Below are 15265 nucleotides of genomic sequence, written 5' to 3' on the forward strand. Positions count from 1 at the left end.
AAATGTATGGTTGTGTTTTAAAACTTTCTTTTCTATGCTCTCAGCCTCTTCAACTCCAAGTACATACATGTGGCTTTCATAAAAAATGATGTTAGTTCATTTTTTCCTCTTACCTACATGCACAAACGCCCTATCAAACTGCATTGTGTCTACTTATAATACATGCGATATCTGTGCAAGACAGGGAATTCAATGACAGAAGCACATTTTAGTGGTCTTTTAAAACCTTGTTGCTTATCACAGAGCCTGCCCCAGTTGGCACTTAATAAATGTGTTTAATAACAAGCACAATGAAAAATATTAGCTAACACATACTGAGTTCTAACTTTATCCCAGGCCGTGTTAAACAATTTTTTAAAACTCTTTTTAAAATTGTGGAATATATAGACAAGAGTTCACGTCACATATATGTAAATTTTAGAAACTAACAAAATGAATATACATATACCAACACTCCATTGTAAGAATAGAACATTAGTAACTTCTAAAGATCCTGTGAGATAATCTTGAATTCCACATCATTTCCTATATTTCCTTATAGCTTTACCACATGTGTATCCATGAATGTATAAATTTGTTTTATCTTTTTTTTTAATTCTATAAATGGACTCATACTATATTATTCTGTAATTTTTTTTTTTGTTCAACATTATGTATTTGGAAATTACTTCATTTTTCACTACTGTAGAGTATTCCACTATATGGATAGACCTAAGGATGTGAGCTAATAGCAGTCAGAAAAGGCCAGGCTATAGTGAGATAATAAAAAACTCCTAAGGCAAGGAAAAAAATTTGAGGATCAAGCCCTAGAGTATGCGAGCTTTTAAAGGTCACAAAGAGGCAAAAGAACCAGGGAAGGAGGTTGAGAGGGGTTTGGCTAATGAACTGGAAGGAAAACTAGCAGAAAGTTGTGCTGTGAAAGCCTAGGAAGTATAGTATTTCAGACATAAGTGTGTGGAATGCTATTGAAAGTTTAATAAAATAAGGAATGAGAAGAATCCATTGGACTTGACAACATATAATACTATGGCGATCTCATCAGGGTTAGTTGTGTTGTAGTGGTGATGCTGAAGCCATATGGGGCTAATTTAAGACATAACGGCAGCAGAAATATAAGACAGCATGCATAGACGATCATTAAAAAAAGCAGCAGAGAAATGGAGGTGTGAGGATCTGGGAGGTGGAAAGTTTTAAAAAATACTATCAACACTAGAGCACTGTGTATGCTGTCGAGAATAATCCTACAGAGAAGTCACAAGTTGCTGAAGCAAAAGAGACGGATAACTCAGAAACGTCTCTGAGAAGGTGACAGAATGGAATCCAGAGTCCAGAGGAAGGGAACAGCCTGTCACAGGAGGAGGGACACTGTCTCCAGCACAAAAGGAGGAAAGATGAAGATGAGTGCAATATATGAGGGTAGAAAAATGCAGGAGATTAGCCTACCAGCTGTTTTCTCAATGAATTACGAAGGTCATTCACTAAGTGAGGGTGGAAAAGTCATCTTGAAAAGTGGGGAGGTGAGTTTACCAGAGACGGAGTAGAACTACAAAGCAATGTTGAGTGCCATTTGAAGACTGTGATCATGAATTTAAAAAGTCAGTCTACTTGTGTGATTTTTCTCAGATAACATTCACCTGTTCCAAGTACAAGCACAAAGAAAGAAATGGAAACGTCCAACCAGAGAGGGTTTTGGTCAGGCAAATACCTTTTCTCTCTGAAGGAAAGGCTGACACGCATTACCTAAGGTTATACTTACGCCATCTCAAAACAGTTCAAGATGCAAACTACGAAGTAAATAGCAAATGCAGTGTTAAGCTAATGAATTAACACTTACAATCATTTATTTTAATTAAGTTTTCAAGATCACACTGATACCACATTCTGCTCATCAATCTTCCATTGGTTATCTCAATTTGGCCCTATATTGTACTTTCTTTCCTATTAGCATATTTTCTAAAAACACACTGATACAATGTATAAAAATACTGCAATGATTGCTACTCTAAAAACAGTTTAATATTTTATTTGAAAAAATTAAGTAAAAAGCTAAATATACCTTTTTCCTAGAAATCAAAGGAATTCACTAATGGTAAGTAAGCAATCTTTTCTCACAGTAGATATAAATTATATAAAATTTAAGCTCTTGATTTATATCATACTTTATTTTCTATCTTTTATATATCACATATACTCATTGAAGGAAAAAGACTAAAAATACAGATTAAATACCAAAAGAGATGATATATAATCAATCACTCTTGCTCCAAAAAAATCATATTTCAGATAGATGAACACACCATGTTCTGTAAATACTGATTTGTTATATATTCTGTATTTGCTATATAAATAGTAATTTTATCTTACTACTTTTCAAAATATTTTAACCTAGTCAATTTTTTCCTTATGCCTCATTTTCTCACATATAATTTAGAGACTTAGCTCTTTTTATGGATTTACCAGAAATTAAGATTTTTTTTTTCTTTTGCGGTACGCAGGCCTCTCACTGTCGTGGCCTCCCCCGTTGTGGAGCACAGGCTCCGGACGCACAGGCTCAGCGGCCATGGTTCACGGGCTCAGCCGCTCCGCGGCATGTGGGATCTTCCCAGACCGGGGCACGAACCCGTGTCCCCTGCATCGGCAGGCGGACTCTCAACCACTGTGCCACCAGGGAAGCCCAGAAATTAAGATATTTTGCTAATAAAAATCTGTCCTCAAAGTCTTACCAACAAAGTCAAAGTCAAGTCACATCAAACACATTTAGATTTTTTGTTTTTTAAAAAACAAAAACAAAAACAGTGATTCTGAATCTTACTCTTGGTACGGTTCTAAAGTCAGAGCCCAAACAAGGGGCCACCATAAGGCTAGACATAACGTCAATTAGCAATCGCTACTCTGGCCTTTTTCCTGCAGGGTTAGAGTATACCTTCTTTCTTTGGTTTGAACATCAAAGTGTGTTGAAGTTAGAGTCCACATTGTACCACAAGTATTCTTTTTTAAACACTAGATGTACACGAAGCACAGGATGCCTACATCCCATATGAAGTGCCGAACTTCGCCTTGAATTCAGTCTAGGGCAGACACAGAGTAGAAGCCACCTTTAAATTACTTCTCTCTTTTCCTATTTTTGCTGAATGTACATTTCTGCTCCTCAGTTTAAGTATACCTACTCACAATATCTAGCAAAAAAGCAAATGAATCTTTAAGTAAAGAGATATTTATTAGGTCCTATCTTCGAACTAATTCCTAAGTGTAGATAATTTTTTAATGTACAGTTAATTTAGAACTAATCTTGTAAAAAAGAAAAATCCCTCCAACCTCTCATACTACTCTTTCCCCACATATTTATATTCCAGAATTGAGGGGAACTGCAGGGCTGGAGAGACGTGGAGTGCAGACACAGAGCAATGCCAACTCAGGTCAACACGTGTTACTTACTTTCACTTTACTGTGACCAAAGCAAAGCAATTATTGGGAGCTGCATTCTTATGATACAAAGAAAACTGTAACCATCAAATTTCAAAGTAAAGATTAACAGACTAAAAACCAAGAAAACCTTCAGTGTTTTAGGAATGCAATGTTTTGCTAACACATTCTAAGACAATCAGGAGAGAAGTGTCTGCACTTGCTGCGGCGATCGGTGTAGAATGCTCTCTGGATCTTTGTATTCATTGACTGGATTCATCACAGCTGCATACACTTCACCATAGGCTCTGCAGACTAATTCTGTAGACTGTTTTATGATCTGCTCTCTATTGACAAACAAACAGAATGTGAACACATAATCTGAGAATGAAACACCAAGCACTGTAAGAAGGCTCCATGCCTGAACCGACGAATTTCGTTTTCGTAATTATCACACATATATTATTACAACCACTGTACAGCTACATGAGTTAGTCATTTTGGTTTGGGGATAAAAGGTTTCTTTATATTTATTATTTCTTTATTAAATCTTCTCCATTAGTACGCAGGTTGCAGGAGGGCAGGAGCTGTGTTTTGTTCACTGCCTTATCTTTAGGGCTAGAACAGCGCCTGATATACCGTGGATTACTAAACAAGAAACAGAAACCGTGACCCACCATGAATGTGCTGATTTTGAAAACATGACTGATAACACATCAACCTTAAAGAGACTTATAATTATTCAAATTTCTCAATACTTCAAATCTCAGAATAACTTACAATATACTGTCCTTTCACCTACAGCTCCTACACTAACAACCATATCTCCTAGATTTCTTCTCTCTCGCAAAAACGTGACACTTGCCTACAACAAATCACAGCATTTTCAAATACGCATTTCTACATAAGTACATAAAAGAATAGAAATAGTTTTAAATAAACTGAAGCAAATGTTTTTAGAAAAAAATAACACTGGGCTCATTAAATCTGCATTAACCCCTTATGTTTTCATGACATTTACTTCGGCATCCCCAGCTACTTCTATTTCTATATACCTACTGATGAAAACATCTTTTTCTGATTTTTATAACTAAATTAAAAATGTGTCTTTAAAGCTTTACTCCCAAACCTACTTCTCTTATGTCTCCTGCTTCTGTCAATGGCATAACTATGTCTCATCACCTCAGTTCAGGCCCTAACAAACTTTTCTTGCCTGGAGTATCTAAGAAAAACTCCTACCCGGTCTTCCCCCATCCAGTCTGTTCCCCATTTAATGTATCATGAGCACTGCTCGTAGATTAATCTTTCTAAAGCAAACCTTTTATCGTGTCTCTCCCCTACCCAGGGCCTTTCTTCAAGGAGGTTCCATGGCTTCTTCTGGTTTCAGAGAAGTCAAAATTCCTTACCTTATCACTCAGAACCCTTTATAACACCTTCTGCATCACTACTCTAATGCTGCAATCCAGCACGGCTCCTGACTGACTGTTCTATCTGCCCTGCTCTTCCTGACCTCAATTCCCTTGCTTACTCACATACCTCCATTTGCATAGAATGTCCGTCTCACCCACTTTAAACGCCCTTAATTCTCAGTAAAAATGTACTCTCTCATCCAAGAAGCCTCTCTGATCTTCTGAGCTAGAAATAATCCGTTTTTAGAACATCCATGACCAAACTAATACATTTGTAAAATTATCTGCAGAAATAAGTGGATCTGTGGTCCAAAAAAGAACAAAACTAGTTAGATGGAAAGAGAAGGGGAGTCCACTTGGATCTCGAGTCATCAGCACACTGTTCCCATGGGGTCTCAGACTCTTGATTTAAGCAACTTTGATTTGCTGGAGCAACCTAACATTGTCCCCAAATTGCTAAAGCTCCCAAAATGAGACTGGGTAGAAGGAAGATACACTGAGTCAATTTTCTGAGCAGAGTGGAGTAATGCTATTGGCTGTACTACCTTTTTGTTGGAAGGGAGGACGGTAGAAACTGGTTTGGAAAACTACTTATCCAGATGAGGCTTTGAGATATTTTTTTAATCTGTTGATTAGTGATCGTTCCTGTAATTAACTGAGCCTAACAATAAATGCATCAAAATGACATAAAAATTATTTTCCATAAATGATACAGCTGAAAATACTCTAACTAGCATTTGGAAAACTTGTTAACTATACATTTGATACCCATTTTGCAAGAAGGTAAATAATGGATTTATCTTTTTTATACCAGTTTTACTGAGATATAATTGACATACAGCACTGTATAAGGTGTACAACATAATGATTTGATTTACATCCATCATTCATGATTATCACAATAACTTTAGTGAACATCCATCATCTCATATAGGTTGAAAATTAAAGAAATAAAAATTTTTTTCTTGTGATGACAACTTTTAGGATTTACTCTTAACAACTTTCATATATAATCAGCAGTGTTAATTATATTTATCATGTTGTACATTACATCCCTGGTACTTTAAATAATGGATTTTTAGCTACAGCACTTTTAGTTCTTTACTAAAATCAGTAAGATGTTTTATTTGAATTGTTGTATTTTATTTTTTATTGAAGTGTAGCGGATTTAAAAGGCTGTCGCAATCTCTGCTATACAGCACAGTGACATTTACACATAGATTCTTTTTTTAATATTCTTCTCCATTATGGTTTATCCCAGGAGACTGGATATAATTTTCTGTGCTATAAACTTGGACTTTGTTGTTTACCCATTCTAAATGTAATCGTTTGCATCTACCAGCCCCAAATTCCCAGCCCATCCCTCTACCTCCCCCTCAAAAAGCAGTAAGATTTCTGGAGGTGTATAAGGCATTCATTACTCACACCTCATACTCTAAGATCTATACTCAGTCTGAACACAGTGTATACTTATACTACATAAGGAATACAAAAACAGGGCTACTCCTCCTCACAAGAAGTTTAAAATCAGAATAAGGTACAATAATGAATATTAAACACATTTTTTAAAATCCAGAGGCGAGAGCAGAGGCAAGAAGAACTACAATCCTGCAGCCTGTGGAACAAAAACCACATTCACAGAAAGACAAGATGAAAAGGCAGAGGGCTATGTACCAGATGAAGGAACAAGATAAAACCCCAGAAAAAAAACTAAATGAAGTGGAGACAGGCAACCTTCCAGAAAAAGAATTCAGAATAATGATAGTGAAGATGATCCAGGACCTCGGAAAAAGAATGGAGACAAAGATCGAGAAGATGTAAGAAATGTTTAACAAAGACCTAGAAGAATTAAAGAACAAACAAACAGAGATGAACAATAATTGAAATGAAAACTACACTAGAAGGAATCAACAGCATATTAACTGAGGCAGAAGAACGGATAAGTGACCTGGAAGACAGAATGGTGGAATTCACTGCTGTGGAAAAGAATAAAGAAAAAAGAATGAAAAGAAATGAAGACAGCCTAAGAGACCTCTGGGACAACATTAAATGCAACAACATATGCATTATAGGGGTCCCAGAAGGAGAAGAGAGAGAGAAAGGACCAGAGAAAGTACTTGAAGAGATTATAATAGAAAACTTCCCTAACACTGGAAAGGAAATAGCCACCCAAGTCCAGGAAGCGCAGAGAGTCCCATAGAGGATAAACCCAAGGAAAAGCATGCCAAGAAACACAGTAATCACACTGGCAAAAATTAAAGATAAAGAAAAATTATTGAAAGCAGCAAGGGAAAAATGACAAATAACATACAAGGGAACTCCCATAAGGTTAACAGCTGATTTCTCAGCAGAAACTCTATAAGCCAGAAGGAAGTGGCATGATATACTTAAAGTGATGAAAGGGAAGAACCTACAAGCAAGATTACTCTACCCAGCAAGGATCTCACTCAGATTCTATGGAGAAATCAAAAGCTTTACAGAGAAGCAAAAGCTAAGAGAATTCAGCACCACCAAACGAGCTCTACAACAAATGCTAGAGGAACTTCTCTAAGTGGGAAACACAAGAAAAGAAAGGACCTACAAAAACAAACCCAAAGCAATTAAGAAAATGGTCATAGGAACATACATATCGATAATTACCTTAAACATGAATGGATTAAATGCTACAACCAAAAGACACAGGCTTGCTGACTGGATACAAAAGCAAGACCCATATATATGCTGTCTACAAGAGACCCACTTCAGACCTACGGACACATACAGACTCAAAGTGAGGGGATAGAAAAAGATATTCCATGCAAATGGAAATCAAAAGAAAGCTGAAGTAGCAATACTCGTATCAGATAAAATAGACTTTAAAATAAAGAATGTTACAAGAGACAAGGAAGGACACTACATAATGATCAACGGATCAATCCAAGAAGAAGATATAACAATTATAAATATATATGCACCCAACACAGGAGCACCTCAATATATAAGGCAACTGCTAACAGCTATAAAAGAGGAAATCGACAGTAACACAATAATAGTGGGGGACATTAACACCTCACTTACACAAATGGACAGATCATCCAAAATGAAAATAAATAAGGAAACATAAGCTTTAAATGACACAACAGACCAGATAGATTTAATTGATATTTATACGACATTCCATCCAAAAACAGCAGATTACACTTTCTTCTCAAGTGCGCACAGAACATTCTCCAGGATAGATCACATTTTGGGTCACAAATCAAGCCTCAATAAATTTAAGAAAACTGAAATCATACCAAGCATCTTTTCCGACCACAACGCTATGAGATTAGAAAAGAATTACAGGGAAAAAAAACATAAAAAGCACAAACACATGGAGGCTAAACAATACATTACCAAATAACCAAGAGATCACTGAAGAAATCAAAGAAGAAATCAAAAAATACCTAGAGACAAATGACAATGAAAACACAACGATCCAAAACCTATGGGATGCAGCAAAAGCAGTTCTAAGAGGGAAGTTTATAGCTATACAAGCCTACCTCAAGAAACAAGAAAAAGCTCAAATAAACAATCTAACCTTACACTAAAGGAACAGGAGAAAGAAGAACAAACAAAACCCAAAGCTAGCAGAAGGAAAGAAATCATAAAGATCAGAGCAGAAATAAATGAAATAGAAACAAAGAAAGCAATAGCAAAGATCAATAAAACTAAAAGCTGGTTCTTTGAGAAGGTAAACAAAATTGACAAACCATTAGCCAGACTCATCAAGAAAAAGGGGGAGAGGACTCAAATCAATAAAATTAGAAATGAAAAGGAAAAGGTTACAACAGACACCACAGAAATACAAAGCATCCTAAGAGACTACTACAAGCAACTGTGTGCCAATAAAATGGACAACCTGGAAGAAATGGCCAAATTCATAGAAAGGTATAACCTTCCAAGACTGAACCAGGAAGAAATACAAAATATGAACAGACAAATCACACGTAATGAAAGTGAAACTGTGATTTAAAAATCTTCCAACAAACAAAAGTCCAGGACCAGATGGCTTCACAGGTGAATTCTATCAAACATTTAGAGAAGAGCTAACACCCATCCTTCTCAAACTCTTCCAAAAATTGCAGAGGAAGGAACACTCACAAACTCATTCTACGGGGCCACCATCACCCTGCTACCAAAACCAGACAAAGATACTAGAAAACAAGAATATTACAGACTAATATCAATGATGAATATAGATGCAAAAATCCTCAACAAAATACTAGCAAACAGAATCCAACAACACATTAAAAGGATCATACACCATGATCAAGTGGGATTTATCCCAGGGATGCAAGGATTCTTCAATATATGCAAACCAATCAATGGGATAACCCTATTAACGAATTGAAGAATAAAAGCCATATGATCATCTCAATAGATGCAGAAAAAGCTTTTGACAAAATTCAACACCTGTTTATGATAAAACTCTCAAGAAAGTGGGCATAGAGGGAACCTACCTCAACATAATACAGGCCATATATGACAAACTCACAGCAAACATCATTCTCAATGGTGAAAAACTGAAAGCATTTCCTCTAAGATCAGGAACAAGACATGGATTTCCACTCTCACCACTATTATTCAACACAGTTTTGGAAGTCCTAGCCACGGCAACCACAGAAGAAAAAGAAATACAAATTGAAAAATAACTAAAACTGTCACTGCAGATGACATGATACTATACATAGAGAATCCTAAAGATGCCACCAGAAAAATACTAGAGCTAATCAATGAATTTGGTAATGTTGCAGGATACAAAATTAATGCACAGAAATCTCTTGCATTCCTATACACTAATGATGAAAAATCTGAAAGAGAAATTAAGGAAACACTCCCATTTACCATTGCAACAGAAAGAATAAAATACCTAGGAATAAACCTACCTAGGGAGACAAAAGACCTGTATGCAGAAAACTATAAGATACTGATGAAAGAAATTAAAGATGACAGCAACAGATGGAGAGATATAACATGTTCTTGGATTGGAAGAATCAATATTGTGAAAATGACTACACTACCCAAAGCAATCTACAGATTCAATGCAATCCCTATCAAATCACCAAAGGCATTTTTTACAGAACCAGAACGAAAAATCTTAAAATTTGTATGGAGACACAAAAGACCCCAAATAGCCAAAGCAGTCTTGAGGGAAAAAAACAGAGCTGGAGGAATCAGACTCCCTGACTTCAGACTATACTACAAAACTACAGTAATCAAGACAATATGGTACTGGCACACAAAAAAAACATAGATCAATGGAACAAGATAGAAAGCCCAGAGATAAACCCACGCACCTATGGTCAACTAATCTATGACAAAGGAGGCAAGGATATACAATGGAGAAAAGACAGTCTCTTCAATAAGTGGTGCTGGGAAAACTGGACAGCTACATGTAAAAGAATGAAATTTGAACACTCCCTAACGCCACAGACACAAATAAACTCAAAATGGATTAGAGACCTAAATGTAAGACCAGACACTATAAAACTCTTAGAGGAAAACACAGGAAGAACACTCTTTGACATAAATCACAGCAAGATCTTTTTTGATCCACCTCCTAGAGTAATGGAAATAAAAACAGAAATAAACAAATGGGACCTAATGAAATGTCAAAGCTTTTGCACAGCAAAGGAAACCATTAACAAGATGAAAAGACAACCCTCAAAATGGGAGAAAATATTTGCAAACGAGTCAACGGACAAAGGATTAATCTCCAAAATATATAAACAGCTCATGCAGCTCAATATTAAAAAAACAAACAACCCAATCCAAAAATGGGCAGAAGACCTAAATAGACATTTCTCCAAAGAAGACATACAGATGGCCAAGAAGCACATGAAAGGCTGCTCAACATCACTAATTCTTAGAGAAATGCAAATCAAAACTGCAATGAGGTATCACCTCACACCAGTTAGAATGGGCATCATCAGAAAATCTACAAACAACAAATGCTGGAGAGGGTGTGGAGAAAAGGGAACCCTCCTGCACTGTTGGGAACGTAAATTGATACAGACACTATGGAGAACAGTATGGAGGTTCCTTAAAGAACTAAAAATAGAATTACCATATGACACAGCAATCCCACTACTGGGCATATACCCAGATAACACCATAATTCAAAAAGACACATGCACCCCAATGTTCATTGCAGCACTATTTACAATAGCCAGGTCATGGAAGCAACCTAAATGCCCATCGACAGACGAATGGATAAAGAAGATGTGGTACATATATACAATGGATTATTACTCAGCCATAAAAAGGAACATAACTGGGTCATTTGTTGAGACATGAATGGATCTAGAGACTGTCATACAGAGTGAAGTAAGTCAGAAAGAGAAAAACAAATATCGTATATTAACGCATATATGTGGAACCTAGAAAAATGGTACAGATGAACCGGTTTGCAGGGCTGAAATAATAGAGACACAGATGTAGAGAACAAACGTATGGACACCAAGGGGGGAAAGCAGCGGGGTGGGGGTGGGGGGTGATGAACTGGGCGATTGGGATTGACATGTATACACTGATGTGTATTAAATGGATGATTAATAAGAAAAAAAAAGTGCTCATAACTTAGTAAGAAAAAAAATCCAGAGGATAGAAATGCAATGGAAATAGACATTCTCCAAGTGAATCTGAGTCAAATCCAAACTGTAAAGAGCAAGAACTGTGCCTGATAGTGAGTCCATATTTCTGGACAAATGTTAAGAGTTCATTTATCACTACCAAAGCCAGGTACATGTCCATACACTCATGTTCATTGATGTTTTCCTAATGAATTATATATGGTAGAGATAAAATGGTATAGTGAAGGACATTACTGTCAGGAGATCTCAACTCTAGTTGAAGTTCTGCTACTTACTGCTGCCTCGAACAAGTAATTTAACCGTTCCAGGACTTAATTTCACTATTGTAAAACAAAATACTGACCTCGATAATCTTTACAAGACACTTCCAGCTTTAAAATTATATCATTTCATTGAGAGTTAAGAGCATTTTAATGAACTGTGGTTAAAACATCTCTATGTGTTTATTTACACCCATACATACACATATACATACAGACACACACATTACTTTGGAGAATTGGGTTCCCTAAATAATGAACTGTAGTAAGCATATCAGTTACTTGTATAAAAATGGGTGGTGTTTCTAAAGTGCTAAAGCAATTTTCTTGCCATTTTACTATCTCCTCCTCCTTATTTATAATGCTAATTACTATGTAAGTTCATCCTTTATGTGAAAAAGTATACACATGTATCTGTATATCTGCCTGCCTGCCTGGTGTCGTGGCCCAAATTATTCACTAATACCATGTATGAAATACAGAGTTCAAATAATGATAAATTATAGTGACAAATAAAATCAATATTCAAAATAGAAAAATTCAGGAATTCTATAAATACAAAATGACCAGCAAATCATCTCAGTCTAGTCATGTGCTTCTGAAAACGTGGAATGTCCTTATCTACTGATCACTTCGTCTACAGGTAAAGAAAAGCAGTACCTTTTTTTTCCTTTAAGTCATGTATGCTATTTTCCAGCATGGGTACCCACCTCAGATTTTACTTTCTATATTTTGATCAATCACAGCCAATCACATAGCTGATGGACAGTACATTCAGAACTGTTTCTCTATGTCAAAATTCTAAAGGTAGTTCTGCTTTTCACACGACCAACAGATATGCAAAAGGCCAGCTAAAATGGAAAAGCAAAATCTGAATGTAAGCCAAGATTCATCTATAAAGTTAGACCATTAACTTTCTTGGTTTCTTTACTACCATAAAATTCTCACGGTAATTTCAAAAAATTTAAAAACATGACTCATACAAATAAAGAATGTCAAAAATTTAATAACTCAATGAGGAAATTACTAAGATGGTAAAGCTGGTTAAAACATTCTGAGGAACTGGTCATTTACAGGTATTTAAAAAGGAAGGTTAGAATAAATTAAGTTACAAATAAAATGAGTTAACATCCCATGGAGCAAGAAAAAACACAGGACATGGAAAACCATGGAACCTTTAATCAACAGTAAACAGAGAATCAAACAAGGGTGCATTCCTCTTAAATAATTAAATAATTTTTGATGGGCCTGTTAACAATGTTTCAGTATGACACTGAAAAGACATGATGGGGCTTCCCTGGTGGTGCAGTGGTTAAGAATCCACCTGCCAATGCAGGGGACACAGGTTCGAGCCCTGGTCCGGGAAGATCCCACATGCCGCGGAGCAACTAAGCCCATGCACCACAACTCCTGAGCCTGTGCTCTAGAGCCCGCGAGCCACAACTACTGAGTCCGCATGCCACAACTACTGAAGTCCATGCACCTAGGGCCCGTGCCTGGCAACAAGAGAAGCCACCGCAACGAGAAGCCCGCACACCGCAACGAAGAGCAGCCCCCTCTCGCCGCAACTAGAGAAAGCCCACGCACAACAACGAAGACCCAACAAAGCCAAAAATAAATAACTTAATTAATTTAAAAAAAAAAAAAAAAGACATGCTGTTCTCCCAGACCCTATGTGCCTTATTTTCATGTTTTGGAAAGTCTTTCTTACTTTTGCAAAGTACAGTTTTTCTTTTCCCATATAGTTTGCTATACCAGTATATATCAAAGATATAGCTAACGTGCTATGAGAAAAAAGAAGAAGAAATAAATGAGGAGAAGATGAGTTTGTTACATAATTTCACATAAAGGCAACATATTTTAGTTACCTATGCACGGGAATTCCATACCTTAAGAAATTTAACTTGCCCAGTTATAAATGTCATAATGCCATAAAAATATGGTATTATAAATTTTAGAAATACTAACAAAGATAATTGTATAACTAAACGGAGATACCGTTCTCACTTTAAAATATGTTCACTGAAATTATGTATATTTTAAATAATTATTTAAAGTACTGAGCCGTGATAAGAAATGCACTGCTTACTTCCAGAATCAGTGAGCTTGTCATTAATCAGTACTTTAGGATTTTGGTTGCCATAACAACGTAATACAACTTTCATCATTACCATAAACCCAGCACTTCTAAAAATAACTTATTTCAACATTCAGGTTCTGTGATCACTAAAATTGAGCTTTATTACAGTGCCACAGTTAAGAGTGCAATCAAACACGCCACAGGAGAAAAGAAGGTGTTAACAGTTTAAACCTGGAAAACTAAGAAAAAAAATACACTTACAATAGACTGGTTTAAAAATGTACATTTTTGTTTTCTCTTTATCACAATATACACACCAAAGATGCCATAGTGGGTCAGCTTTCTGTCATTCGGAGTAAAATTAAAGCATATTTTAGATGAGACCAAGGCACATATCTCACATAAGCCTTATCTATTACACATGCCTAACATTTCTGAGCTTCCTCTAAAAATAATAAAACAATGTAATCTCAACATAGAAGGAGTTAATAAAAATACAGTACAAGCTAGTGTTAAAGAGAATAGGCTCTGGAATACTGGATTCGAATCTTGGCTCTGCTTCTTGCTAATTGTTTCACCTTGTTTCAATTATTTAACCTTTCTAAAAATGTCCTCTTCTGTAAAATGGAGGGTTAAGTGAAGGCGACCCTTTCAAGGATCACTCTAGTTGAGATGCTAAGATTAGATCGTAGAGGTTGGTGTGGCAATGATAGAGAGAGCAAGGGCGAAAACAGAATAGATCCAAGGCTAACATGATAACCCAGGCACAGATGATACCACCTTGGACCAGAGTGGCAACTGTGGAGATGGTCAAAAGTGACCAGAGTCTCCTCTCATATATTTCTTTCTAGATAAATATTTAATAAAATGGTTCCACGGCAATTTTGACTGCAGTTATGCTGAATTTACAGATTACTACACTACACACCCAGTTAGAGATGAATACCATGTGTCCATGTTGGAACACTGGAAATCTACAACAAACATCACACTTGATGATGAAACATCAGAAACATTAAAGTTCAAAATGAAATATGCACACTCACCATTACATCTACTGTTTACTTTGGAGCACCTAGCCAATACAATGAGTTTAGTCATAAAACTGAAAAAAATTAATGAAACTCATTAACTTTAGATGTCTGTACCAAAAACAAAAAATCAAGGCAAACAACTGATAAACTAATAGAACTAAGAGTTTAGTTAACTGGCCAGATTCAAAATTAACAAAAAATTTAGTACTTTCCCTGTACATCAGCAGTATCTAATCAGAACATGTAATGGAAAATAAAAGACCTTATAAAAGCCACAGAATTGTTTCCTAGGAATAAACCCAGTAACATACATGGAAAATTATATGAAGAAACTGTAAATCTTTACTGAAAATTCTAAAAGAAGATCTGGATAAACAGGCACACCATGTTCATAGATGGGAATACTCACTAGTGGCTTTCTTATTTTCTTTTTGTTCATTTTTACATTAGCTTGGTGAATGTTTTA

General features: G+C 36.1%; 1 protein-coding gene across 17 annotated transcripts in view; it reads right to left on the reverse strand.

Moving 5' to 3' along the window:
• The window catches only part of COG6 (component of oligomeric golgi complex 6), a 299945-nt gene that overhangs the window by 236493 nt on the left and 48187 nt on the right, over window positions 1-15265 (reverse strand). The window contains exon 19 of one of the 17 annotated variants that reach the window (XM_067713214.1): window positions 207-3749. The exons of 15 other annotated variants lie outside the window; for them this stretch is intronic. In XM_067713214.1, the coding sequence (XP_067569315.1) occupies window positions 3602-3749 (148 nt within the window). In that variant the 3' untranslated portion in view covers window positions 207-3601. Of the gene's footprint in view, window positions 1-206; window positions 3750-12844; window positions 14871-15265 lie in introns of those variants that run through there. One more of the 17 variants, XM_067713213.1, reaches the window with a different exon arrangement.

The sequence above is a fragment of the Pseudorca crassidens genome, chromosome 18 (genome assembly GCF_039906515.1).
Source record: "Pseudorca crassidens isolate mPseCra1 chromosome 18, mPseCra1.hap1, whole genome shotgun sequence".
In the NCBI taxonomy this organism is placed as follows: Eukaryota; Metazoa; Chordata; class Mammalia; order Artiodactyla; family Delphinidae; genus Pseudorca; species Pseudorca crassidens.